This window comes from Trichomycterus rosablanca, chromosome 23 (assembly GCF_030014385.1).
Source record: "Trichomycterus rosablanca isolate fTriRos1 chromosome 23, fTriRos1.hap1, whole genome shotgun sequence".
In the NCBI taxonomy this organism is placed as follows: Eukaryota; Metazoa; Chordata; class Actinopteri; order Siluriformes; family Trichomycteridae; genus Trichomycterus; species Trichomycterus rosablanca.
Window position 1 is genome coordinate 5,773,614 of NC_086010.1, and position 24,801 is coordinate 5,798,414.

General features: G+C 39.6%; 2 protein-coding genes across 3 annotated transcripts in view; both read right to left on the reverse strand.

Annotated features, from left to right (window-relative positions):
* Positions 1–12,793, reverse strand: part of arhgap33 (Rho GTPase activating protein 33) — a 38,549-nt gene extending 25,756 nt beyond the window's left edge. Inside the window, exon 1 of the mRNA XM_062985646.1 lies at positions 12,366–12,793. Within this exon, the coding sequence (XP_062841716.1) occupies positions 12,366–12,494 (129 nt within the window). The 5' untranslated portion in view covers positions 12,495–12,793. The remainder of the gene's footprint in view (positions 1–12,365) is intronic.
* Positions 12,794–16,388: 3,595 nt separating this feature from the next.
* Positions 16,389–23,842, reverse strand: rbm42 (RNA binding motif protein 42). 2 transcript variants are annotated; one of them, XM_062985435.1, is made up of 11 exons: positions 23,739–23,842; positions 20,745–20,812; positions 20,420–20,543; positions 20,188–20,257; positions 20,020–20,088; positions 19,765–19,937; positions 19,219–19,377; positions 18,832–18,969; positions 18,511–18,628; positions 17,577–17,771; positions 16,389–17,328 (listed from the first exon to the last, which is right to left on the reverse strand). In XM_062985435.1, the coding sequence occupies exons 2-11, from the start codon at positions 20,801–20,803 to the stop codon at positions 17,216–17,218; spliced, it is 1,218 nt and encodes a 405-aa protein (XP_062841505.1). In that variant the 5' UTR covers positions 20,804–20,812; positions 23,739–23,842; the 3' UTR covers positions 16,389–17,215. The 2 variants fall into 2 exon arrangements, with proteins under 2 accessions (XP_062841505.1, XP_062841504.1); XM_062985434.1 differs by having other exon boundaries at positions 19,219–19,380.
* Between the last annotated feature and the right edge of the window lie 959 nt (positions 23,843–24,801).

Here is a 24,801-nt window from a genome sequence, read left to right on the forward strand (position 1 = left end):
AAGTTACAGAGTCATAGTCAGAAACTACCTAACAACACAGACCATCTATGTAGTAGGTGTAGCTCATAAAATGGCCAGTAAATGTATGGGCAAGAGAGATGAACCAAATAAAGTGGCATGTGAGCAGATATACATTACAAGGACATATGTAAACAACACATATATGGATGTAAGAAGGCAAGGCTGCAATCATCTCGTTCAGCAAATGAACCAGAATGAATCTAAGTGATAACTAACCTTGCTTTAGTGCTGAAAACAATAGTTGACGAGCTACAAGAATGCGTGGAGTTCAATATTCCATATAATGTGATCAGATTTGATGTGTTTTGTTTAGATGGTCATTGAATATATTTGATATGCTACTGTGATCCACAAAAACTGTAGTTTGGATTCTGCATAAATACTTTATTTTTCACTCAGATGGTGACATTAGGCTGTGCACGGAAATTTTTTGCATCCATCAAAGAATGCACCATTGTAATCTAAATGATTAAAATGAATGAATAAGTTCATGGTTGGTAATTGTATTTCTAAAAATATACTTATGTGATTGCTTCATTCGATTTAAGGGTTTTAGCATTAATGCATATTAAATTAATAACATAATACAGTAATTATAAATCATGTACACCATCCCTGATGTGAAGTACTTTAATACTACGTTAACAGCTTCCTTTTGTGGAGAAACATCTACAAGCTAAACATGAGTGACTAAAGGGTTACAGGCCAGGTTCATGAAGTGCTTCACATAACAAAAGTGACATATTTAATTATCAAGCATTGAAAGAAAAATATGACTATGCATGTTTGTGTAATGTCCTAAAGAGGGGTGCTGGAAGTGTTTTTTATTTGCTCTGGCTGCAAAAGGTTTGTGAAGTTCTGTACTGATGGACAGCACATAGAATGCTGGAGGAGCCTTTTATGTGTTTCTTGTGATAATTGACCTCCTCAATGGGCCTTCGACATCACTGACTGATGTGGGACTAAAAATAAAGGCCTTGCTCACGGTCAATATTTTAATTCAATTCAATGCACTTTTATGAAGGCTGGCATTAGCTTCATAAGAACTGTTTCACAGAAGTCGATAACTGGTCTATGTCTAATTTTTGCAGCTAGGTTCATTTGCTGAGTGAGCCGTTGAGTCTTTACCTGCTGTCATGGAGTGCAAGTGAAGAGAACTTACCAGCCACTTCTGTCAGGCTCATTGCTCGCATAAACATGGCACATTTCCGAACCCAGCCGGGTTGTGACACTTGGCACAAAAAGGGAAAATAAAGACTATTTTAATGCTAATTGTCTGTCCAATTCAAATATAAATACAAAATCACACATTAGAAAAAAGTCTTCCCCCCACCAGGCTTAACTCAACACATTCCAATAATAGGAACCACTAAGTGAATCTCTTACATTTTACAAATACAGCAGTGAATCATTCTGCCAAGTGTGTCACAGTTCCTGAGTGAAACCACATTATAAAGAAGAAGTGAAGAGAAACGTTCAGAGATCACATGCTAACTGCAATTTAAAAATCTCCATACTGATTTAACAACCCCAGGATTATAAATAGGGGTTTGTATGTTCGAGCAGACAGGACAAAATGTGTATGAATTGATTTAAAGAAAAATGAATTGTACACAATTATTTAGTTCAACTGATAGATCAGAATATTGATAATTTTTTTTATTTTGAAGTGAAGCTGACACCCTACTGTTCAAATGTTACTGAATGTTCTCTGTATCGCTAAAAAATTCAGAAACCAATATTAACATTATTTTATTTCTACATTTACATACTCAAATAAATAAATGACTCCTTTCAGCTGCTCCTATAAGGCGTCGCGACAGCAGATTATTCAGCTGCAAAAAAAAAAGTCTTTACACTGGATGCCCCTCCTGATGCAATCCTACTATTTATACAGGCACTAACAGTGAACTGATGTGTCCCTCCACTGGCTTGGTTCACATATCTCCATGCATCTTCTGTATTTGAGAGCCCCAGAATTCAGGCAGTGTGGTTGTTAGTATGGCTCTTTTTTTTACATACTTAAATGCTTTACATTAAATGAATCATGTACAAAGTGTATTATGTGGAAAAACTATGTTGTGAGACAAGTGCACCAAGTTAGCCTGATGTGGCAAAACACGTCCAGTTGTTATTCTTAACTTATTGTATGTGGATGCCTGACCATGGGTGTGTTGGACATCCCATTCCAGAACCATAGACATTAATATCGAGTCGTCCAACCCCTTCCCGTCACCATATACACACACACAACTTGTCTGGTTTGTGCTGAACAAGGAGGAACCATGCTGGTCCGAGAAAGGACCTTCCCCAAACCTTCCAAGAATAAAAGACAAATTAGTTGTTTTATATATGTAAGCAATGGGTGTAGCTGAAACGTGTACAGTCATTTTTTTTGCAGGAGTGTCCACAAAACTTTGGCCATGCTGTGTAGGTTTACTTGAGGACAGTTATTCTAAAACCACTGTATCTTAGACTGCACGAGACTTGTAATCATCTGGAATCAGATGTCTGATTCTGGACTGGAATCAGACGGTAGGAGAGTTTGGGAGTAGGGGCGGGGTCTGGCAGGAATGCTATGGGGAGAATTTCACCTCTGTGGCAGTGTGACTCAAAGAAAAGTATGTTTATGTAGCTAAGGCTTCTAATCAGTTCAAATCTGTGTTAAGCTTGAGTGAGCATTATTTCTACACCAGCGCTACAACTGCTCATTTAACAGTAAGTTACGATAGGAGGTTAAATGTCAGAGAGGGTAAAAATCACATGATAGAAACACTAGTCACTATAGGGCTGAAACGATTCCTCGAGTAACTCGAGTAAATCGATTACTAAAAATCATCGATTCAAATTTTTTGCATCGAGGAATCGTTTGATCCGCACAACCATATACAGCTCACGGTGTTTTACACGGACGACTTTCACTTTTGCGCAGCGTGTTTAACGCCGTGTGCAGGTGACGTGAAGAATCTGAGGGCTGCGTCCCAAATATCTTAAACATAAACAGAACTTAACAGGACTTCATCCGGGTTCTTTTTGCGGACAGTTTAATGAACACTACGTATTTGGACACGTTCGCCGCTCCTGCGAGCTGAACGTATCGGTTTAGGACGCAGCCGAGATTTGATAGCGCGGACTGCAAAATATAGAGAGAAAATAGCGAACAGGAGGAGACTGGACAGAGAAAACCACTGAAAGTTTGAGATCATTTTAAGCTGATAAAACTAAAACTCAGTATAACATCCACACCATCAGAGCGTCGTGTTTACTTTACTCATGTTTACTGACTTTACTTCGTTTCAACCACCACAGGCTTTTATGAAGATTTAGGCAAACACACACATACATACACACACACACACACACACACACACACACACACACACACACACACACACACACACACACCAGATCTACCTCATCTAGACACACAATCCTGACAGATTTTTATCCCCCTACAAACACCACAAAACTACAAATTACAGGCTTATGTTCATGTATTTTTGTTTATTATTATTTATGACTTGATGACCTGATGTTTCAGGTTGCCTGTTTACATTTTAAAAGTAAATTGATTTATTTTTGATTTATTTATTTTTGCATTTAAAAAATGTTAAACTGTCCTGTATGCAAGGAATACAAATGTACAGTTTGGTTTAAGAAACATGTCTTATTTAATCTAATATGTATTTGTTTTTGCTCTTTGTTAAAGCAAAAGTATTTCTTATCCGATTACTCGATTAATCGCTGGAATAATCGATAGAATACTCGATTACAAAAATAATCGATAGTTGCAGCCCTAAGTCACTACACACAATATTAAATCTCAATACTCTGGTACCAAAACCACTAAACCAGTGAAGTAAGTTACTTTCTGTCTGTCTCTCTGTATGATATATGACCAAACATATTTGGACACTTGGCCATGAGCTTGTTGGACATAAACTATAACAGTAGGCATTCATTTTCAATCACTTTGTGGCTTTAACACACTCCACTCTTCTGAGAAAGCTTCCCACAAGACTTAAGAGGATGTCTGTTGGAATTTGTTTCCATGCACTTAAAGAGTATCAAATAAGAAGGTCTGGCTCAACATCACTGATTTAAGTCTCTTTCGAGGTCAGTGCTATGCGCAGGCCACTGGAGTTTCTCGACACTGCCAAGCCATGTCTTTATGAACCTCGTTTTGCGCACAGCATCATAAAAGCAACATAAAAGGCCTTCCCTATGCTGTTGCCACACAGCTGACGGCACATAATTTAACCAACCTGTTCCCAATGCATGTGGCTTTGAGACCAGAAATCAATATTTAGAAAGGGTGTCCACATAATTTTACATCATACACTGTAACTGAGCCAGCGAATTTTGTCATGTTATATATTCTCTTAAAAGCAGAAGTCATAAAATAACCAGCATGGCACCACGGAACTCGATGACTAGATCTGTGAAACAATTGCGTTCGCTGATGAATCCTCTCAGGCTGGGTGGGCATCATCACAGCAACCACCTGGTGGTGGTCACAGCTGAGAGTCAGCTGTCCTTTGATTTGAAGCAGGATTGTGCAGATACAGACATAAGAGGCTTAATATAGCAGCAGAAGCAGCAATAGCAACGTGCTGTCAGGGCCTTTAGCACCATGTGGGCTGCATCTCTATAGAAACTGAGCAGTCACAAGAGACTGCACTATGAGATCCATGTGCAAGTAAAGCTACATGCAACAAACACTGGCCTACAACAAGCACTTCCAAAAAGCAACGTTTATAAAAAAATATAACAGTGACTGGACTGTTGGAGCTTCAATATTGCTCACTGTTTATTATTGCTCATTTATGTTCATCTTACTGCTCCACTGCCATGTTTACTATGTTACAATATTTTCATTAAATATAGTATAAAAATATGTTGATATGAAACTCAGTGATGTGTTTTATATTTGATGAGATAATATCCAGGAAACTATATGCTTCCAACAGCTGCAGCAACAGTTTAGGGAAGGTCCGCTTCTGTTCCAGCATGACTGTACCCCTGTGCACAAAGCAAGGCCTATAGACATGAAGACAAGCTCAGTTTAAAGAATCTCCAGTGGCCTCCACAGAGACCTGACCTCCGCCTCACTGAACAGCTCTGGAATGAAGGGCAACATCAACTGAGGCTTTCTTGACATCAGCCTTTAAAGGAAAACACCCATGAGGCTTTCACCAACATTCACCAACATTCCACCAACACCAACAAATTCCCACAGACATACTTTAAAATTTTGTAAAAGAGTCTTTCACTTTTAACAGTTTTGAATAGGGATGCATCGATACCATTTTTTCCCAACCGAGTACGAGTACAAGTACATGTATTTTTGTACTTGCCGATACCGATACCAATACCTATTTAGAAAACACGTGAGAAGTGACGAGAAGTTTAATGATACCACGTCCAAAAATGCACGTCAACAAGTAGCGAGTGATCAAAGTGTTTGTGCGCTGACGTGATGAAATCAAGGAGGAAAAATAAATGAATCTGAGTGGATTTGGCAACACGGATAGCATGGATTGTTCTGTAGTGAGTTGGAGGTTAATAAATATTTTTGCAATGTTGGTGTTTTGTTGTTATGTTTTGTAGAGAACGATCAGGTCAGAAATACTGTAAAACGTGTGTGTGCTGATGTATTCTGATATAAACTATATTATCCCCCTGTCCCACCTGTTTACACTCCTCTCACACCGTATCCTGCGTTGTCATTGGCTGTTCGACATGTCACTCATTCCCAGTCGCACAACTGAGATCAGATATCTGACGTGCTAGAAAACTCGATCCGGTCGCCGAGCGCTCGGCGAGCCGGTCGGATCGAGTTGTTGGATAGTTCACACTTAGCGATCGAGAGCCGAGTTTTGATCGCCGAACGAACGCCGAGTTGCTCCCGAGCCGGCAAATCTAGCGCCGACCAGCCGCCGAGCGAAAATCAAGGCAAAACTCGTGTAGTGTGAACCAGGCATAACGCAGCAACGTGCACTAGGTACACGGTATCGGATGTTTAGTATCGGAGCCTCGTTTGCGAGTACGAGTACGAGTTAACGAGCGCGGTATCGGGCAAATACCCGATACCAGTATCGGTACTCATGCATCTCTAGTTTTGAATGCAGGATGTCAAACAAGCTCATGGTCAGGTGCCCAAATACTTTGGCCATATAGTGTACACACACACACACACACATCTTAATACTGTATTGTTTAGTATGTCGAAGAGCAGAAGGCTCTGCTTTGTTCTTACAAAGCTTAAAAAAAACCCTGTCATATCACCAAAAGAAAAGCTGCACAACACTCTCCTGCACACAAAACTGCTCCATAGTTTAACCAAGACTCTGAATTCGACTACACTGTATACACACAAAGGGCACAATATAACCAAAAGTATGTAGACACCTGCCAAGAAATGCTGCTTTGATTTTGACTAAAATATGCTGGACCGATTAAAATGAATAGTATGTGAATTTGTTCCAAGCTAAAATCCCATGTCAGTTTGACATGTACAGTATAGTCACACACTTGTCACTGCATTCACAAAAAAAGAAATGTGATCATATTGCCTGTCTAGTGAAAACGGGCAACTGGCATCCCACAGTTACGCTCTTAGTTTCCCCTGCCTGTGGTTCTTCCTCTTTAGGTTGAGAAAGGAGAGTTCACATACAGTTTTGGGTCTTTTCATAAGCCTTTACCTCTCCCAAACCCCCAGCCCCTCAAGTGTAGTTCTGGCCACAATGCAGTGAATAAAATGAATGACAGTGCTGGAAGAGTGAAATGTGAATGGTGCTTTATGTGAGCACTGTTGAAAGTATGAAAGTGAGGCAATAATGACCATCCTGATTTCAACTACATTTTGAAATCTTACAGGACAAAAAAGAATCTCAGAACAGCAGAATGTGTGAGATCTTGTCTGGATTACGTCAGTGTTGTCTTTTGTCCATAGGGAGAAGAAACCTCAAATTACAGGAGCTCCAGAACAAGAGCTGAACACTGGCGCAAACGATCTGTGGAGAATTGTTTTCTGAATCTTTAGGGTCCCTGATTTTTTAACTATGACTCCCTCAAACACTTCCACACAGTCCTGTAAAATTTTTGTCTCACAGTCTTTCACTGCCCTTCGACCTTTTGTGGAACAAAGCAGGCCTTGGCCTTCCCATTTATCCATGGCCTCTGAACACCCTGGGAACTATCCTCCCACTGCTTGATATTTCCCCAAGCCTTGTATTTAGGAACCCATCCCCCGATCTTCAGAAGTCTCTTATTCAAAAATGAACCATCACAGATCTGCACTCTGCAAGATCCTGAACTTCTCACAGTTATTACTACATTCCAGACCATATAATGCATCTGCCTGTCGCAGCCTCTTGTTAGCCACTGCCCAAGGACATGGCAGAGCTTGAGCTGGGAGACTAAAACTGGGCACAACCAGAGGCACTTGCTTAGACTACTGCTGGATCAAACTTTGCATGAGCATTCCGAATGAGGGTCTCTTGGAAACTGTGCTCCCACAGTGCCATGGCACCCCCCCATATCCCCTAATGCTAAACACCCTGTTCTTCTTTCTATGAAGGGACAGGAAAGACAGGGAGCCATGGACAGCATACTAAACACTTCAACCCAGCTGGGGATACATGAGGGAAAGCAAGAAGAAAGAGTAGCAGAGAGGGGAGAGAAGAAAAATGAGGAAAACCAAAGAAAAAAAACAGAAGGACGTCCACAAAGCAATAGAAAAGTTTACCGTGGTGCATATGTGAAAGAGAGAGTAATCATGTGACTGAATAAGGAAAAGAATAAAGATGGGAGAATAAAAGGGTCTTTTGGCAGAGAAGTACACTGATGTGGTAATGGTGAAGGGTGGGGCTAGTTTCAGGAATGATGCCACTTGCTCTGGCACAGCACAATTTGGGCATGAGTTCAAAGCAGCTGTTCCTGTGGAAGCCACTTGGGCCTAAAAATATGATGACCATTTCAAAAACACACATTTTTTTCATTTGTACAGAATTCTAAAAAAAATCCTTGGTACCTTGAGTTCATAGTTCTAGCCCAGAAGAACCTGACTTCTGAAGTATTGTCAAGCTAATACAGCTACACCATAATGCAGTGGTATTTAAAAGCTCTGTATACTGGGTTTTCTTAGCCAGATTAATGTCTCGTTTAAAATTTAACCTGAAGGTAACATAACCAGTGACTGAAAGGTGGCTGGTTTAAGCCTCACCACTAAAAGTGGCTTCTATTAAACCCTTAAGAAAAAGCCTGAATTATTTGGATTCTATCTGGTCACAACTGTAAGGCGGCCTTGATGATAAGCGTTTTGGGCTTAATTCTCCGTGAGAGTGGGCGCATATTGCTGCTTAACGCAGCGTTTACTCCTTTCACATGACATGCAGGCAAAACCACTTTCTGCTGGCTTTGTCACTAAGCGACGAGCTTATAAACAATAAACAATATTAACTGACAGTATTGACACTTATTCACGTGCAGTTATGTATAAAATGCATTTTTGATTAGATAAAAACTCTGGCATTGGCCGTCGTTTAGAGACGTGAGAAGATAAAAAAAGAAATGAGTTAATGAAACTTTGTTTTAATCAAACGGTGCATTATTATTAATAATTCCTATTAAAAAAAGTGCATTATTATATTTATAAAACTACAAAGCCGCAACAACCGATTCCAAGATTAATAAACATGGGATTGCAATCTAAAATGCCAACGCGGTCTTCCAATTTCACAGCTCACTAGTCGCCATGCTGTATCTCACCATGCCACAGTTCTAATACAACAGTAAAATATAACAGTTCAGGGTTATGTTGAACAGCCCACTTAAAAATACGATGCACTCTTTGTACAGGACCATTCCTAGTTTTTACTGGCTTCCTGTTTTTCAAAACTAGTTTCAAAAATAAGTTTTAACAAACAGAATGGTTCATGCTTTCACTTTTCTTGCTTTATGCTTTCACTGCATGTCCCTAGCAGGCCCTTGGGCACAAAACCATGCCTGTAAACAGATATAGAGGGACACTGGATAATTCTCCAACTCAGTGCACTTCCTCCTTTATTCTGCTTCACTAGATTTCATATTCACATTAAAAAAATGGGAAAATTTGCATCCATAAGTATAACAAATCTGTAAAACTAAAAAAGAAAACAGGACAATAATTTACTATAAAAAAAGGAAATACTTTTACAGCACTCTACATTACACAACAAACACAAACAATATTTCTTTTCTCAAGCAGGTCTTCTTTTGAGGAATCAAATTCTAACTATATTAAACCCGCTATTGCACTTAGCAAGACATTAGAGTCATTGCTGTATTGATTAGTACATGATGAGTCATTTAAAAAGATGGAGCCAAACCACTTAACAGCGTAATAATTACAGGTGCCTGATATGTCCTGAAACAGCTTACGTACCCTTTCTGCCACACAAACACATCCATAACAACCTATCACTAGTTAAACACCTTGTGTCACCTGCTGCTGGCTCCATGACCACACATAACCTAACCGTCCATCATGCTCAATGTAATGCTGAAGTGAAACTACACTGTACATACATGATTTGTGTGTATTCATCGTATCATTTCTGCTTTTAATAGATGTCAGTGGCAACCTGGCAGTGGTAGGACTTGAACCTGCAACCTTCCAATTACTAGCACAGTACCTTAACTACTGAGCTACCACTGCCACAGTTAAATAGAGTTGACCTTTCTTTGTAGCCATAACAGCCTTCACTCTCCATTCAGATTTTTTTTGTTGTGTCTGTGGAACAAGTTCATGGTTGTGTGTCTTTATACTCATGGCCATACATATGTAAAAGCATGCCAACATTAAACAGACAACACATTGTATTTCTAGCAGCTCTGCAACACTTCCTATAGACCAGGCTTATGCAAAGCATAGCGCACTCATGAGAATATGGTCAGAACCAAAAGAGTTATGGAGTTTAACATTCTAAACTCTTGTGTATTATTTTCAATGAATTGTACATAGGAGAATGTAAGTTTTCTGTGATGACTTCAGTGAACTTCATTAACACGGTGACTTGTCTCCAGTGAAACTGGCTTCTCCTCAAGTTTTAACTAAACCATTCCCAGGGCAAACAACCATCTCGTGTGAAAACTCTACCCTTACTGTTTGCACACCTAAAGACTAAATATAATCATTTCTGTTTAGAATCAATACATTTTAAAGCTGTCATGCTCTGTGACGCATAGTCTAAATAAGGTGCTGTTTACAAGGGCAATTTCAGCATTAGTCAGAAAACACACTGATAGATACTGCTGCTTGGTTATAAACATAACAAAGAGTTCAATGTAGGGCAGTGATATGTACTTAGAATATTTACATCACTATAATACCCTGGATCTGTATTTAATAACCACACCCATAATGTTAAAATGTTAAAACATAGATACTGAGAGCAGCAAGCCTTCAGCCTCAATCAGATAAAAATGTGAAAAAGTAGCAACCACATATCAGAAAAATGTCTGTCTAAAAATCACTTAGTTATACAAAAGAGCTTATACCAGTTTATTATATCATTATTAGGGCCAGTGATAGCTCAGTGGTTAAGGTACTGGACTAGTAAACAGAAGGTTGCTAGTCCTGCCACCACCAAGTTGCCACTGTTGGGTCCCTGAGCAAAACCCTTAACCCTCAATTGCTCATTGTGTAAGTCGCTTTGGATAAAAGCGTCTGCTAAATGCTGAAAATGTAAATATCAGACCAGTATTGGCACTGAAACCAATACTGAAAAATGAGTGTCTTTTGTTCATGTGACTTATTAGAGGAATATGCCTGAGCATATCAAAACACTGTAACCCAAATGGGACACCGACCAAGGGTTTCAGGCCAGTATCAGCCCAAAAACCAATACTTATGTTCAGAACAGTGTAGCCCAGAGGCCACACATTCTTACTATTAAGAGAATCACACACAACACAACTGATGCATGACCCAATATGCATGTTCATTAGTCCGTCCAACCCACAAACACATATGCATCATGTTCTAGGTGCATACCTACAAAGTTTGTGTTATTGTGTTGTCTGTCTTATTTGTTTTCGTATTAGTCCGGGAATACAATATGGAATAGAACTAAAAAACTGCTCAAACTAGGCTACCACTGTTTTTTCGCATATCGTTTGGAAGCTGGGGTCAGAGCGCAGGGTCAGCCATTGTACAGCGCCCCTGGAGCATTTACATTACATTTACATTTTCATATGCTTTTATCCAAAGCGACTTACACAATTAGCAGAACACGATGAGCAATTGAGGGTTAAGGGCCTTACTCAGGGACCCAACAGTGGCAACTCGGTGGTGGCGGGGCTTGAACCGGCAACCTTCTGTTTACTAGTCAAGTACCTTAACCACTGAGCTATCACTGGCCCACTATCACTGGACTGGACTGGGCTAAGGGCCTTGTTGAAGGGCCCAGCAGTGGATGAACGGCAGAGCTGGGATTCAAACTCTCAACCTTTCAGTTGATAGCCCAAAGATCCACCCACTAGGCTACCACTGTCCCACCACATGCTCATTATCAGGGGAACCAAAACAATGGGTAAGAAATGCACTTGGATCCAACAGACAACATAAAAAGGCACTTAAATCCAAGACACTTCACACTAAAAGAGACCCATGTGCAGTCACAAAAACCAAAGTGGCTTAATATTAATAATTTAAAGAGAGGGGCGTTAGCCAGAGATCTCCTCATGGGCATCGCTTTTAGGATCAGATAAAAGATAAAGACAAAAGCAACAGACCACCGATCAGACTGGGTACGTGTTACTGATGATACAAACACGCCTGTCATAGTAAACAAAAGCCTCCAATCAAAGGCAACATGGTTAGATTTTCAAGCTACACTGATATGCAACACCACCGGACGAATATGTAATGTCACGGTATTCCGGACAGTTTCATCACTCCACACAGTTCAGTTTTTCGTGTAATTATATAATGCTAGAAGTAAACCAGATAACACACATAAGTGCTTCTTTTCTTTTTGTTCTATACCACTCAAACAAGAGCTAGGCTAATATGCTTCAGTAAATACTGTGACCATTCATGGGAAATAAAGAATCTGACGAGATGCTCAGCGCTGTATGGATTTCTGTTAACACTACCAGTGTTCCGTACAGCTACACAGTCAGTTTTCTTTTCTAAATTAAGTCATCTAAGTTGAGTAAACCAGGAACTGAAATGTAGCTAAGACCCAACCAGAGCGAATGATGATGGTGAATTGTTACACAGATATGTGGCTGCAGAATAGTACAGGGAATGAGTAGCATGTACGGAATACCGTGAGCTTTCGTTCAAGTTACCTTACCACCATTCCTGAAAGCAGGTTAGGAAGCTGCGGTCTGAGGACCTCCGTTTTCAAATCCAATTCACCCTGTTTGGCTCTCAGTAAGGGTCCCTGATACACTCCGAATGCTTCTTTGTTGGTCGACGACATGGAAATTACATATTTGAATACATTTTGGTTTTGGGTGTAGTAACTCGTACCGTACACACAGCGACCGTTATTTGAAACGGAACGCGGAGGGAGGAGGAACGCTGAGGAGAACCGCCAGTCAGTTCAGTGTTTATAATATAGCATGGTGTTTCCAGGAGCGCTAGTATCTCTCAACCAGTCCTGCAGTCATGTAAGCCTGGCGTGAAGCAGAAATTCAGACGAGGAACTCAAATAAATCCGTGAAGAAATGTCCATTCTCCTGCGGTTGCTCCATGGTTACAGCGCCCATGTGAGCCGCTACTCTCATCCTTCGTGTCTAAACGCAGGAACCAATGAGGGAAAGCTGAGGGACCGTTAGACCGAGCCAAATGAACCCCCAAAGGGGTGTCGGGCACGTACAAATTAATCGTAAATCGAATTAATGCAACTGTCACATATAAACAATGTTATAAAATGAGAATTTATGTCAATTACTAAACTAATTTAGAGTTACTATTACTGAGAAATGTGGTCCTGGCTGTGGTTTCATTTAATAAAACATTCCCATAACTCCCCCCACCCCTGTTTTCCGAATGGAACTTCTATTGAATTGCCCAGTCGGACAAAAGGAATCCAGGGGCTTCTATACACGCTTGGTGGAGGCTTGAGGGTGACCGATGTTCCCTATGGTTCATGTATTTATCATTCATTCATTTGTTTACTTTAATTCACCGCTCCATCCTGCTCAAGGTCGCTTTGGGTCCTTGGCTACCCCAAATACTAGACTCAAGGCTGGAGACCCTGGACTGGCTAGGTTCCAATCCATCGCCGGCCAACATACATTTACTTATTCACTCACATATAGGGGCAATTTAGAGCAGCCAGTCCACCTTTTGCAAGCTTTTGGGAGGTGAGATGTATCTGGAGAACCAAGATGAAACCCACACAGAACATCTGAAATTCCAGTCAGTGACCTAGGTTTGTAGGACCAATGTTACTGAGTGGCACCCATGTTATCAACTGCATGATGATACCATCCTTTATTTATATTTTAAGGTAATTTCATTTGATCCCATATGCTTTAATACCTACCTTTTTATTCATTCACTTTCAGTAATTGTATTTTGGCCATGCTGGACACTATGCCAACTACATAGCCTACTGACACATGTATGCCTAGAGGGCAGTTTAGAGTACTTCATCTTTGTATCTTTGCAGTTTCTCTAATTTTCATTCATTCTTTAATGACTGCAAGCTTTCAGGCCTTGTTGTTATAAACCAGTCTAAAGCTAGGGTGAGATGTATTTTATAGATTTAAAGAACATCTTAACCTACAGCATCGTACAGCTTCACCTTCTTGTGGGCACAAACTGGCTCACAGGGAGAATTTGGTATGATGGACTACCAACTTTATTAAAATTGTCTTTAGGATTATGGTGATAGGCTCATGGGTAGGATTCGATTTTAATTACTTTACGATAAAGAGGTAAAATCTCTGTATTTTTTATTTGGGAAAAGCCTGGCACACCAATAAATGACCAGTGCTGGTTTATTAAACTACAAATTGTGCTGAATGATGTACATAAGAGCCCTGAAATTTGTCAAGCATCAGGATCATCTGAGCAAATGCAAAATCCAGCAAGGTTCTACACCAACCATAAAATGACACTTTTAGTACTTGAATTTCTATGAGTGTAAAACAGACCATGTTGGAAAACAAACAGAACTCTATTTTGCATATGCAAACGAAACTGTCAAACTGTCACTTCTTTATTTCCTAGAACTGCAGAGTTGATTTGGCATAGCTGGCATTGCTAGACAGGTCTAATCTTTACTATTCATCTTCACATGAAAAGAGCCAACAATACTGACAAGAGAGAGAGAGAGAGAGAGAGAGAGAGAGAGAGAGAGAGAGAGAGAGAGAGAGTGTGTGTGTGTGTGTGTACTGTATAAATAGACAGATTAATAACTCATCATTATTTATGTTCCATTAACTTGGCAGATGAGTAACATAGCCTACATGTACATAAAGATTACTTTAACACTTACTTTAAGCTCTTTAACTTGTCAGTGGAAGTATAACAAATGAAATACAAAACAACAAATCATTGGAAAGAATTAGAAAGAAGTAGAGATCATTCCTACCAGTGGCACTCCGCCTCATGTTAAACACTGAGTGATCTGGGTTGGTTACATTTCTAAACCAAAAGTTGACTCTGTGTCTGTGAAATTAGGAAATGAGACACATGATCTATTTAAGGCATGTCTGACTGAGAACTAAACACCCTGCTACTTTACCACTTACCAACAGGACATTCTCTATTGATACTGTCCCTTACATTTAAATAATCTATAATTTCTAAGATGTCATCTATATTTTCTAATGAGATGGGAAATACACATTTAAATCGAATACTCTGGCGCCACCTACTGGAGAACGAGGATGGTCTTCTGTGAATGATGCGTTATCTATCACCGTCAGTTTGCGAGCTTTGAACCACTGTCTCCACAACTCTGGAGTTACACACCACTGCAGCCCCTACACTGTTTGCTTTTACGGTGTTCGACAATACCAGACTCCACCCAGGAAATGAGATATTTGAGGGTGTCTGTGGGAATGTGTGTCCATTCAATCGAGAGTATTTATGAGGTCAGAAGCTAATGTTTAACAAAAAGCCTGGCTAACAATAGAGATTTTAACATGTTCGGTAGGGGTCCAGGTTACGACTCTCTGCAGGTCACTGAAGTGCATTTCTTTAAGTTCCTCCACACCAATCCATAAAGAAGCACATTTGTCCCTACATAAACGAATACCAAGAGTTGTAGGAATATCATTTATTTAAGATAACTGATTGTAAACACCTGTTAGCAAAAGGCGTGGCTAAAGCATCTAAACTTAATTATTAGGACGGGTGTTACTTTGTTACTTGTGTTCATATAGTGTAGATATTTATTATGATCTTAACGTCATGTTTTACACACTTTGGTTACGTTCATGACAAACAGTAGTTACTTGTTATACAAGATTTACCAGTTTTAATGTCAAACAGACACGAGGAGAAAATACAAACTCCACACAGAAAGGACCCGAACCGCCCCACCTGGGGATCGAACCCCCACTGAGCCATCATGCCACCCCTCATATAGTGTAGCTGATCCAACAAATAACCCTCTCCAGTCAAAATATTGTACATGGCAAGATGTGTGCAAACTTATTTAATTCCAAAACCATGCACATTAACTTCTCTCCTTTTTTAAAACATGACTGCAGGGATTTTTCTGGCTTTATTTTGCCACGTGAGTAATGGTTCTTAGCCTGCAACACTTTTTAGGCCATGCAATGCTTTAAATAATATGTACAGAACTCTAAACAATTTCTTAAAAATCACTTTAGCATTTTCAAACACATTTGGCAGTTAAATTCCTTTATAAAATAATACAAAAAGGAAAAATTACTTCTGGAAGAAGAGCTGCTAAAATATGCAGAAAGTATATTTTAGTAGTATAAGTAGTATAGTGCACTGCTCTACACTATACTAAAAAATTTTAATTAAAGAGGTTACTGAGGTGTTCAGTTGGTGCAGAAGTAAAAATACGCTAGCCCACTACCGCTGAGATCCAGAATTCGAATCTCATTAATGCTATCAGCCTGTTAGTCGAAGCCCTGTGATGGACTGGCGCTCTATCCTGACCTGGAAAAGCGGTTAATACATTTTTTTTCCATCTTTAATCACTGAAAGTCTAATTTCACACATTTTAAGACATATGTCTGAATCCTGTCTGAATGTAGATGCCAAACCAGCCATAGCTTTGCTGGTGTTCCAAACTTTGCATCCCAGCAGTAGTGAGTTAGTGTAATTTAGTGCTGCACAACCTAAGCACTTTTGGGACATTTATGAGCAAACAAAATCTACATCTTGTAAAAATGTTTATTAAAGTGTTGCATTATTGTTAATCCAACAATAAAACAGTTATTCCATGTGTGTTCTCTGAGCATCAATGGAGACCAAAATCTTGTCATCTTCATATTCATTATATGGCCAAAAGTATGTCAACACTACCATGAGACTGTTGAATACCACATTTCAAAGCCATGGGCTGTCATACAGTAATCTCACCTCCTTTACAGCTTTAATAGCCATCACTTTTCTAAGAAAGCGTTCCACTAGCATTTGTAGTGTGTCTGTGGGAATTTGTGCCAATTCAGTCAAACCATGTATTTTTTGGCTCTTGCTTTGTGTACAGAAATACAGTCATGCTGGAACAGAAAGGGCTTTCCCCAAACTAAAAGTTAAAGCATGGCATTTGTTATATAACTGAATGTAAACACTGGTTAGCAACATCATTAAATAAAAGTCAAACTTTATCAGATGCAGTGGCTTTATACTTTTGGCCATATAGTGTGTTTGGAAATCTTTTTTGCAGTTTAGTTGGCCAACAAGACCAACAAACAAAATAAAACCGATGAAGTATCAGTGCATTCTGCTGAATGGTGAATGCAGCTAAAGTGAAAACCCACAGCACTGCAGCCGTTGGAAGTTTAGTGACTGGCAAAACTTTTCACTTCAAGTCAGAGGTTCATAACTACCACCTGTTACTGTGGCTATGTACAGAATACTAATAAAAATCCTAAATTCCCCATAGTCCTTGTTTCTCTGAGGTTGTGTGGGTGTGTAGCAGAAGATAGAGACGAATCACGCTCCATCCCACACACAACACATTTTGAGTCAGTCTCTCAAAGCTTATCTAAGCCCAAGCTTCTTCTTCTCCTTCTGCTTCTTGCGTACGACCTCCATGTTTCTATCTTTCCATGTGCTCTTTCGCAGTTTGATGGGTCTGCTGCCCACATATTTACCTGGAAACATACAAACAATACTATTTATGGAACAAAGTACAAACATCCTCAAAATGCTGTAGAGATCTAGGAGCCTATAAGCTCTAAGCAGTTCCATATAGTGAAAATGAACAGTGGAAAAACAAATGAATGTACAAATAACTCATGGTCAGGTTTTCATATTCTTTTCCCCATACTGTATATACTGTGTATGCTGTGTATACTGCCTTTGATAAAAAAAGATTTTTTATTGGCTTAGAAGCACTCACCGTTCATCTCCCTCATAGCACGAACATAGTCATTGGGGTCCTTGAAGCTGACAAAGCCGTAGCCCTTGGTTTTTCCAGTGCGCTTATCTCGCACCACTTTGGCCTTCAGAAAGGATGGATAGCGAGCAAATGCTCTTGTCAGAATGTCATCGTTCACCTCATTACCCAAATCGCCACAGAATATTCTAAAATCGTCTGAAAAAGTAGAAATAAAAACACAGTCATTTTAGTTTCTTATTAAAAGATCACTGATATTTACACATTTATTTAGTTTTAGTAAAAGGTTGGGTTTAAAGTGTAGCATAAAACACTTCTCAAAATACTGCTTAATAAAAACAATTAAAAAAATAAGACTATAGTCACCTGTAGTAAAGTCAGCCTCTGGTACAAACCCACAAGCTGACCGATTATTTGAAAAAAATCACCATTTAAGATATAAATTGAATTGAATATCAATGTTAACAGCTAGGACTTTGGCACTAAGATGAAAAACAGAACTAAAAAAAATCTGATAATTTATTTTCCTTAAATAATCTGATAATGGGAAAACTTAAACAGACACATCTACATAGGAGATCACAAAACCAATAAACAGGTCTGATTTTTCTGATTCCAAAACAACAGATTTTTCTGACTTTTTCTGATTCCATCACATTAAAAAACTGGACTTTCAATTGGACATTAATTCTATTATATAATTCTTATTATTAGTATTTTTAAAATCTTATAAATGTGCAGTGTGTTGAATTTTTGCCATTTCAGATTTCAGCTCAATTCATGCACTTTCAGTTCATTCTGAAAATTTACCCTCAGCAGTCAGAAATAAATCTGACAGCATCAATCAATTTTTTGTTGTTTAAGGTTATCGGTTAATCAGTGAAGTGAAAACAACATGTTTCGCTATGTTGCTTTGTTAAAAATCTATTTCATGTACCTGACTCCCATTCTGCTAGGCTGCAGTCTTCCCACGATATGCCTGCAGCTGTTCTGATGCACTTCTTAACCTTCTCCTGTTTCCCTTTCTTCTTATCCTCTGTGTTAACTTCTGCTGGCTAGACAAGCGGATATTATAACAACAAATGGTCGATACACAAAATAATCCAAACTACCCATCTAAAACTAATCAGTCAATTTTCCTGTTAGAATTTGGCTTGAGCTAAAAAAAAAAGTCCAAAATAAATAAGATTAATTACTTACAACTAGTCAGTTAAAAATAAATAAATAAATAAAAAAATCAAACAAAGCTGGTCTCTACCTCTGAGTGCACAGGCTCAGGCTCAGGCATACTCGGGCCAATTACGCTGTCGTCTGTGGTGCTGTCCTTTTTAACCTCCAAAAATCCGGCCGCCTTTACAGCTGCCTGCTGTTCAGCCACCAATGCTGCCAACTCCTCCTGGCAAGCGAACACATCAAAAACCTTTAGGAAGTGATAGAACTCCAACCATTCAGTACTGCCTGAAGGTAAATAAAAAATTGTGGCCAACCTGTGTTTGACAAAAGTCAGCACAGGTGTTAAATAATTATGAATAAAATATTCATTCATAAACATTTTACAGGTTTTATCTGTTTAAAATGTAGTTTCCCTTCCATGGTCAGTGTTCACAGAGGACATTTGGACAGTAAATACTGTATGAATCTTTACCATGCGTGCTTGTCTCTGCATTCTAATGTCTGGTCTGATAGGGGCAGGCGGTGCTGCATAAACAGTGGGAGCTGCCTGGATTACGCTGGGGGTAACTTTCTGTGGAGGCTGATTCACTGGCCGAGGCGGGGGTGTTACCACTGGGTTCATATCCTCAACCTGCTGAAGACAAAAACTGTTTAATATGTACTCTTTATTAATATGTACATATGTAAACCTTCAAAATTGAACTTCTAAAAAAAACTTGTATTAATGATGGACAATAATAGGGAGAGGAAACAACAGCGGTCACAGAGAGTGCAAACAATTTATAAAACAAGTGATTTTTAAATCTCAATTGACATGTCAACAAGTTAAATGTCATGTGGGAATGAATGTAGTCCTCCATCTCTAGAGGTAGTGTACACATAGCTTGGACGCAAATGGAATTCACATGTAAGTACTAGAAATGATTCACTGGAAATGCAACCCAATGTAATCTGTTCATGTATAAACTCAGTAAAAGTTCATAACAGATGAAAATTTGAGACGTTTTAAAACACTTACCTGTGTAATTGGATTCATGGGCCCGATTGGTGGTCCAACAGGAGCCATCGGGTGCTGCGGGGGGCCAGGCATTGGTGGTGCCATCATCATAGGTGGAGGGGGAGGAGGGCGAGGCAAAGGAGGTGCCATCATACCCTGTGGTGGAGGACCACGCATCAATGACACTCGTGGGCCTGATGAGAGAGACGCATTATAGAATATGGAAAAACTTAACTGTGAGATTATTGATATTTTTAAATGGTTGTTCCCATTTACCTTGTCTTTGTAAGATATGTGGAACAAACGCAGGTCGCATCATTGGTGGAGGCTGGACTGCAGAAACAGCTAAGAAATAATAAATAAAAAAATTCCAAGCTCCACTTTACTTTCATAATTTTGTTGTGAACATGACTAGTATTGAGGACTTAAATAATATTACCCTACCTGGGCCAACAAATGAAAGAGGCGGGGGTCCAACTAATGTAGCGGCTCTTGCCTGCAAACTCTGTTGGACCTTAATTAAAAAAAGCATTTAACAGTTAGCTCAACACATGAGCTGAATTTAAAAAACAAACATTTTTTTTTACATTAAATGTAATTTTAGTTTTTTAAAAATGGAAAAGAATGAAGGTTGAATTTGTTGTGAAGATATAAAGCAAAAAACACTTTCTGGTACCTGATGGTAGGTGTTTGTGCCAATGATGGGCCGGACCATAGGTACAGCTATAGGCACAGAAACAGCTACTGCAGGACTTCCTGCAGTAACAGCTACTGGTCCTCCCAAAACCTCCTGCTCAAACCTAAACATAAAAAACACACCTTTATCAATCCTACAATTTAAAAACAATGCACACCGGCTAATGCAAACACATCCGTCATCAGAAGAATGGCAAGTATTCACCAGTCTAAACACAGTAATGGTTCAGAATAGATCATGGTACGTTGTTCTAATTTAATACAGAAGAGTGAGAGGAAACATTTATAATCATCATGGTACTCACAGAGCCATCTCCGCCTCCATCTCCTTAAGGCGCTCTTCACCTGACTTAAGAGCCATCATGAGAGGCACCTAGAAGGCAATTACATGGAACTTATGAACAACACATATATAAATATACAGGGGTTGGACAAAATAACTGAAACACCTGGTTTTAGACCACAATAATTTATTAGTATGGTGTAGGGCCTCCTTTTGCGGCCAATACAGCGTCAATTCGTCTTGGAAATGACATATACAAGTCCTGCACAGTGGTCAGAGGGATTTTAAGCCATTCTTCTTGCAGGATAGTGGCCAGGTCACTACGTGATGCTGGTGGAGGAAAACGTTTCCTGACTCGCTTCTCCAAAACACCCCAAAGTGGCTCAATAATATTTAGATCTGGTGACTGTGCAGGCCATGGGAGATGTTCAACTTCACTTTCATGTTCATCAAACCAATCTTTCACCAGTCTTGCTGTGTGTATTGGTGCATTGTCATCCTGATACACGGCACCGCCATTGGATGCACATGGTCCTCCAGAATGGTTCGGTAGTCCTTGGCAGTGACACGCCCATCTAGCACAAGTATTGGGCCAAGGGAATGCCATGATATGGCAGCCCAAACCATCACTGATCCACCCCCATGCTTCACTCTGGGCATGCAACAGTCTGGGTGGTACGCTTCTTTGGGGCTTCTCCACACCGTAACTCTCCCGGATGTGGGGAAAACAGTAAAGGTGGACTCATCAGAGAACAATACATGTTTCACATTGTCCACAGCCCAAGATTTGTGCTCCTTGCACCATTGAAAGCGACGTTTGGTATTGGCACGAGTGACCAAAGGTTTGGCTATAGCAGCCCGGCCGTGTATATTGACCCTGTGGAGCTCCCGACGGACAGTTCTGGTGGAAACTGGAGAGTTGAGGTGCACATTTAATTCTGCCGTGATTTGGGCAGCCGTGGTTTTATGTTTTTTGGATACAATCCGGGTTAGCACCCGAACATCCCTTTCAGACAGCTTCCTCTTGCGTCCACAGTTAATCCTGTTGGATGTGGTTTGTCCTTCTTGGTGGTATGCTGACATTACCCTGGATACCGTGGCTCTTGATACATCACAAAGACTTGCTGTCTTGGTGCGCCAGCAAGACGTGCACCAACAATTTGTCCTCTTTTGAACTCTGGTATGTCACCCATAATGTTGTGTGCATTGCAATATTTTGAGCAAAACTGTGCTCTTACCCTGCTAATTGAACCTTCACACTCTGCTCTTACTGGTGCAATGTGCAATTAATGAAGATTGGCCACCAGACTGGTCCAATTTAGCCATGAAACCTCCCACACTAAAATGACAGGTGTTTCAGTTATTTTGTCCAACCCCTGTATATATAGGTTCTACCCTTTTTAGCATTTTTTTCATGGCTCCTCCAACACAGAAGTGAGTCGCAGGTGTAGTGACAAAAAGGTGGCTCTCTATTTTCCTTTTTCTCTTGGTCTTCTCAACCATGTGCCACCTTCCATCAAACTAAAACATTCACACCCTTGTCATCTTGCAAAAACACATGCACCACCAACATATGTACACACATTTTTATGTCTTGTTTGAGTGCCTATGACAGCAAATTTCCCAAGGCCAATTGGAGTACCATCTGTGGAGTCGTGGATAGTGGCATTTATTTATGATCCAACCGGTCGAAATGCAGGTCAGATGTCAAGCTGCATTAAATAATATTAATAATATAGGGTGACCATATGTCCTCTTTTTCCCGGACATGTCCTCTTTTTAAAACCTAAAAAATGCGTCTGGCCGGGATTAGTATGCACTTGCTATTCTGTGTGTATGTTTTTGCATTGGTTTGCATTTGTTTGTTTTTAGGTCTTTTTAGGAGAGCATCTGTTTTGTTAAAATAAGTCTGATTTTCACATGCACGTACTAACACAGAGGCTCTTGTCAACACCATGATGGCACTGCATTCTGTGGAAATTGCTCAGCAAGCACTAGAAGACACCTTACTGCTGGGTTTCTACTGATGGGAGCAAGTAATTAAAGTGAATCAAATTAAAGTTAAAAACACTCCTAATAAGTCGGCTGATACGATTGTACAATACATCAAAGAAACTAAAAAATAAAGGGATTTTTATTTATAGGTGACAACTGTTTTTTAATTTGTTGTTATTATTGTTTACGGTTTAATGCTGAATGTGAAGGAGTACGATTATCTGACCATAAAGGCCCGTGTTAAAGAGCAGCTGTACATTTATTAAAGTTCAGTAACACAGCTGGATGGTTATTGACTCATTTGTCAGCTATTTAAACTTCTACCCCATACACAAAATATGGTCACCCTAAATAATAATAAAGTGTTTAAGACCTTTGGAGTGGCTGTTGTGTAGTAATTGTGATTTCACTCAAACTGTTCACAATATTAACATAATCTGCTCACAGTGCCCCGTCCTACAGCCAGCTTGTTCTTTGATTAAAACAGAAGGTGTAACAAAAGCATAGCTATTTATTAAAACACGTGAAATAAAATCTCGGAGTTCTGTATAAATCTGCGTGTCTCACCCTTTTTGGAAAAGCAAAGAAGAGGAAACACAGTTTGTACTGTTATTCATTTACTTTTAAGGACTAAAAACTTTATGGTAAACATGAACTGTACGGAACACCGTGAACTTACGTTACGTGGTTCTTGATGCTAGGCTAACGTTTGAGCTTATTGCGAGCTTAGCTACAGCTAAATAGCGACATGGCTATGTTAAAATATATCAGTTATTAATTAACCAGTTAATTAAAATATGTGGTCGATATTTGTCTTTAATCACGCAATTTAAACCATTTTACACACTCAACGGTTAAGCATTTTCCAAAGTATAAACACGCTGCGTAAATACAGCGCACAACAGTTAGCATCGCTGCTAGCTAACCTTAACTTAGTTAGAAGCTTCGACTGTGTTACAAACAATTACGGGTTAGCTAGCATATTCTACATTAGCGGGTTTATAAAAAATAAATACTTTACCTTGAACTACTCCAATATTCCGTATAATAAAAATTACAGACGTAAAAATACACCGTTACTAAGATTGGTTTCTTCTCCTTGTGTGGAATTAATGGCGGTTTGTAGGTACATATTGTGTGGCTGACCCCTACTGTCTAAGAAGAAACAGTGTATGGAACAAGAGGGCATCCTCGGTATTCATTAACCGTTTGGGCCTGGTCAAGTTCGCGGTGACTTCTGTGTCACTCTGAACCACTGGAGGCAGTGCAGGTACACACCCCAGGCAATGTACATGGTGTCCCTAAAGTCTGGACACGTAGGAAATATCACTAACTATAACTATTTGTTTACTAAAATACACACACACATACATATTGCACCCTCAAACTGTGGAAAACACATTGAATATGTTATTGATTAATATTCTAATAACATAAAATGTTGTTAAAAATTTATTGAAATTGATATGTATGTGTCCAGACACCCTGTATAAATCCATAGGGCATCAACTCACTCACATCTAGGAGTAGTTCAAAGCAGCCAATCATTCTTTTACATGGTTTTAGGACTTGGAAGAAAACCAGAGTACCTTATAAAAACCCATGCAGACAACATGCCAAAATCCAGATAGTACAATTTTACTGTTTTTTTTTATTTATTATTAAACATGTGATCCCACTTTTAGTTAGTTTGTTTGTTTATTAGGATTTTAACATCATGTTTTACACCCTTGGTTACATTCATGACAGGACACGGTAGTTTATCTTCACACAAGACTCATCACTTCACAAGGTTATATCGAAGACAGTCATGGACAATTTAGCTCACTTGCATGTTTTTGGACTGTGGGAGGAAACCGGAGCTCTCGGAGTAAACCCACGCAGACACAGGGAGAACATGCAAACTCCACACAGAAAGGACCCAGATCGCCCCGCCTTGGGATCGAACCCAGGACCTTCTTGCTGTGAGGCGACAGTGCTACCCACTTAGCCACCGTGCTGCCCCCACTGTTAGTAACTGTACGGTAGTGTAGTACGTACTGTATTGACCTATACTGTATCTAAGTACCGGTGCTTCATGTTGC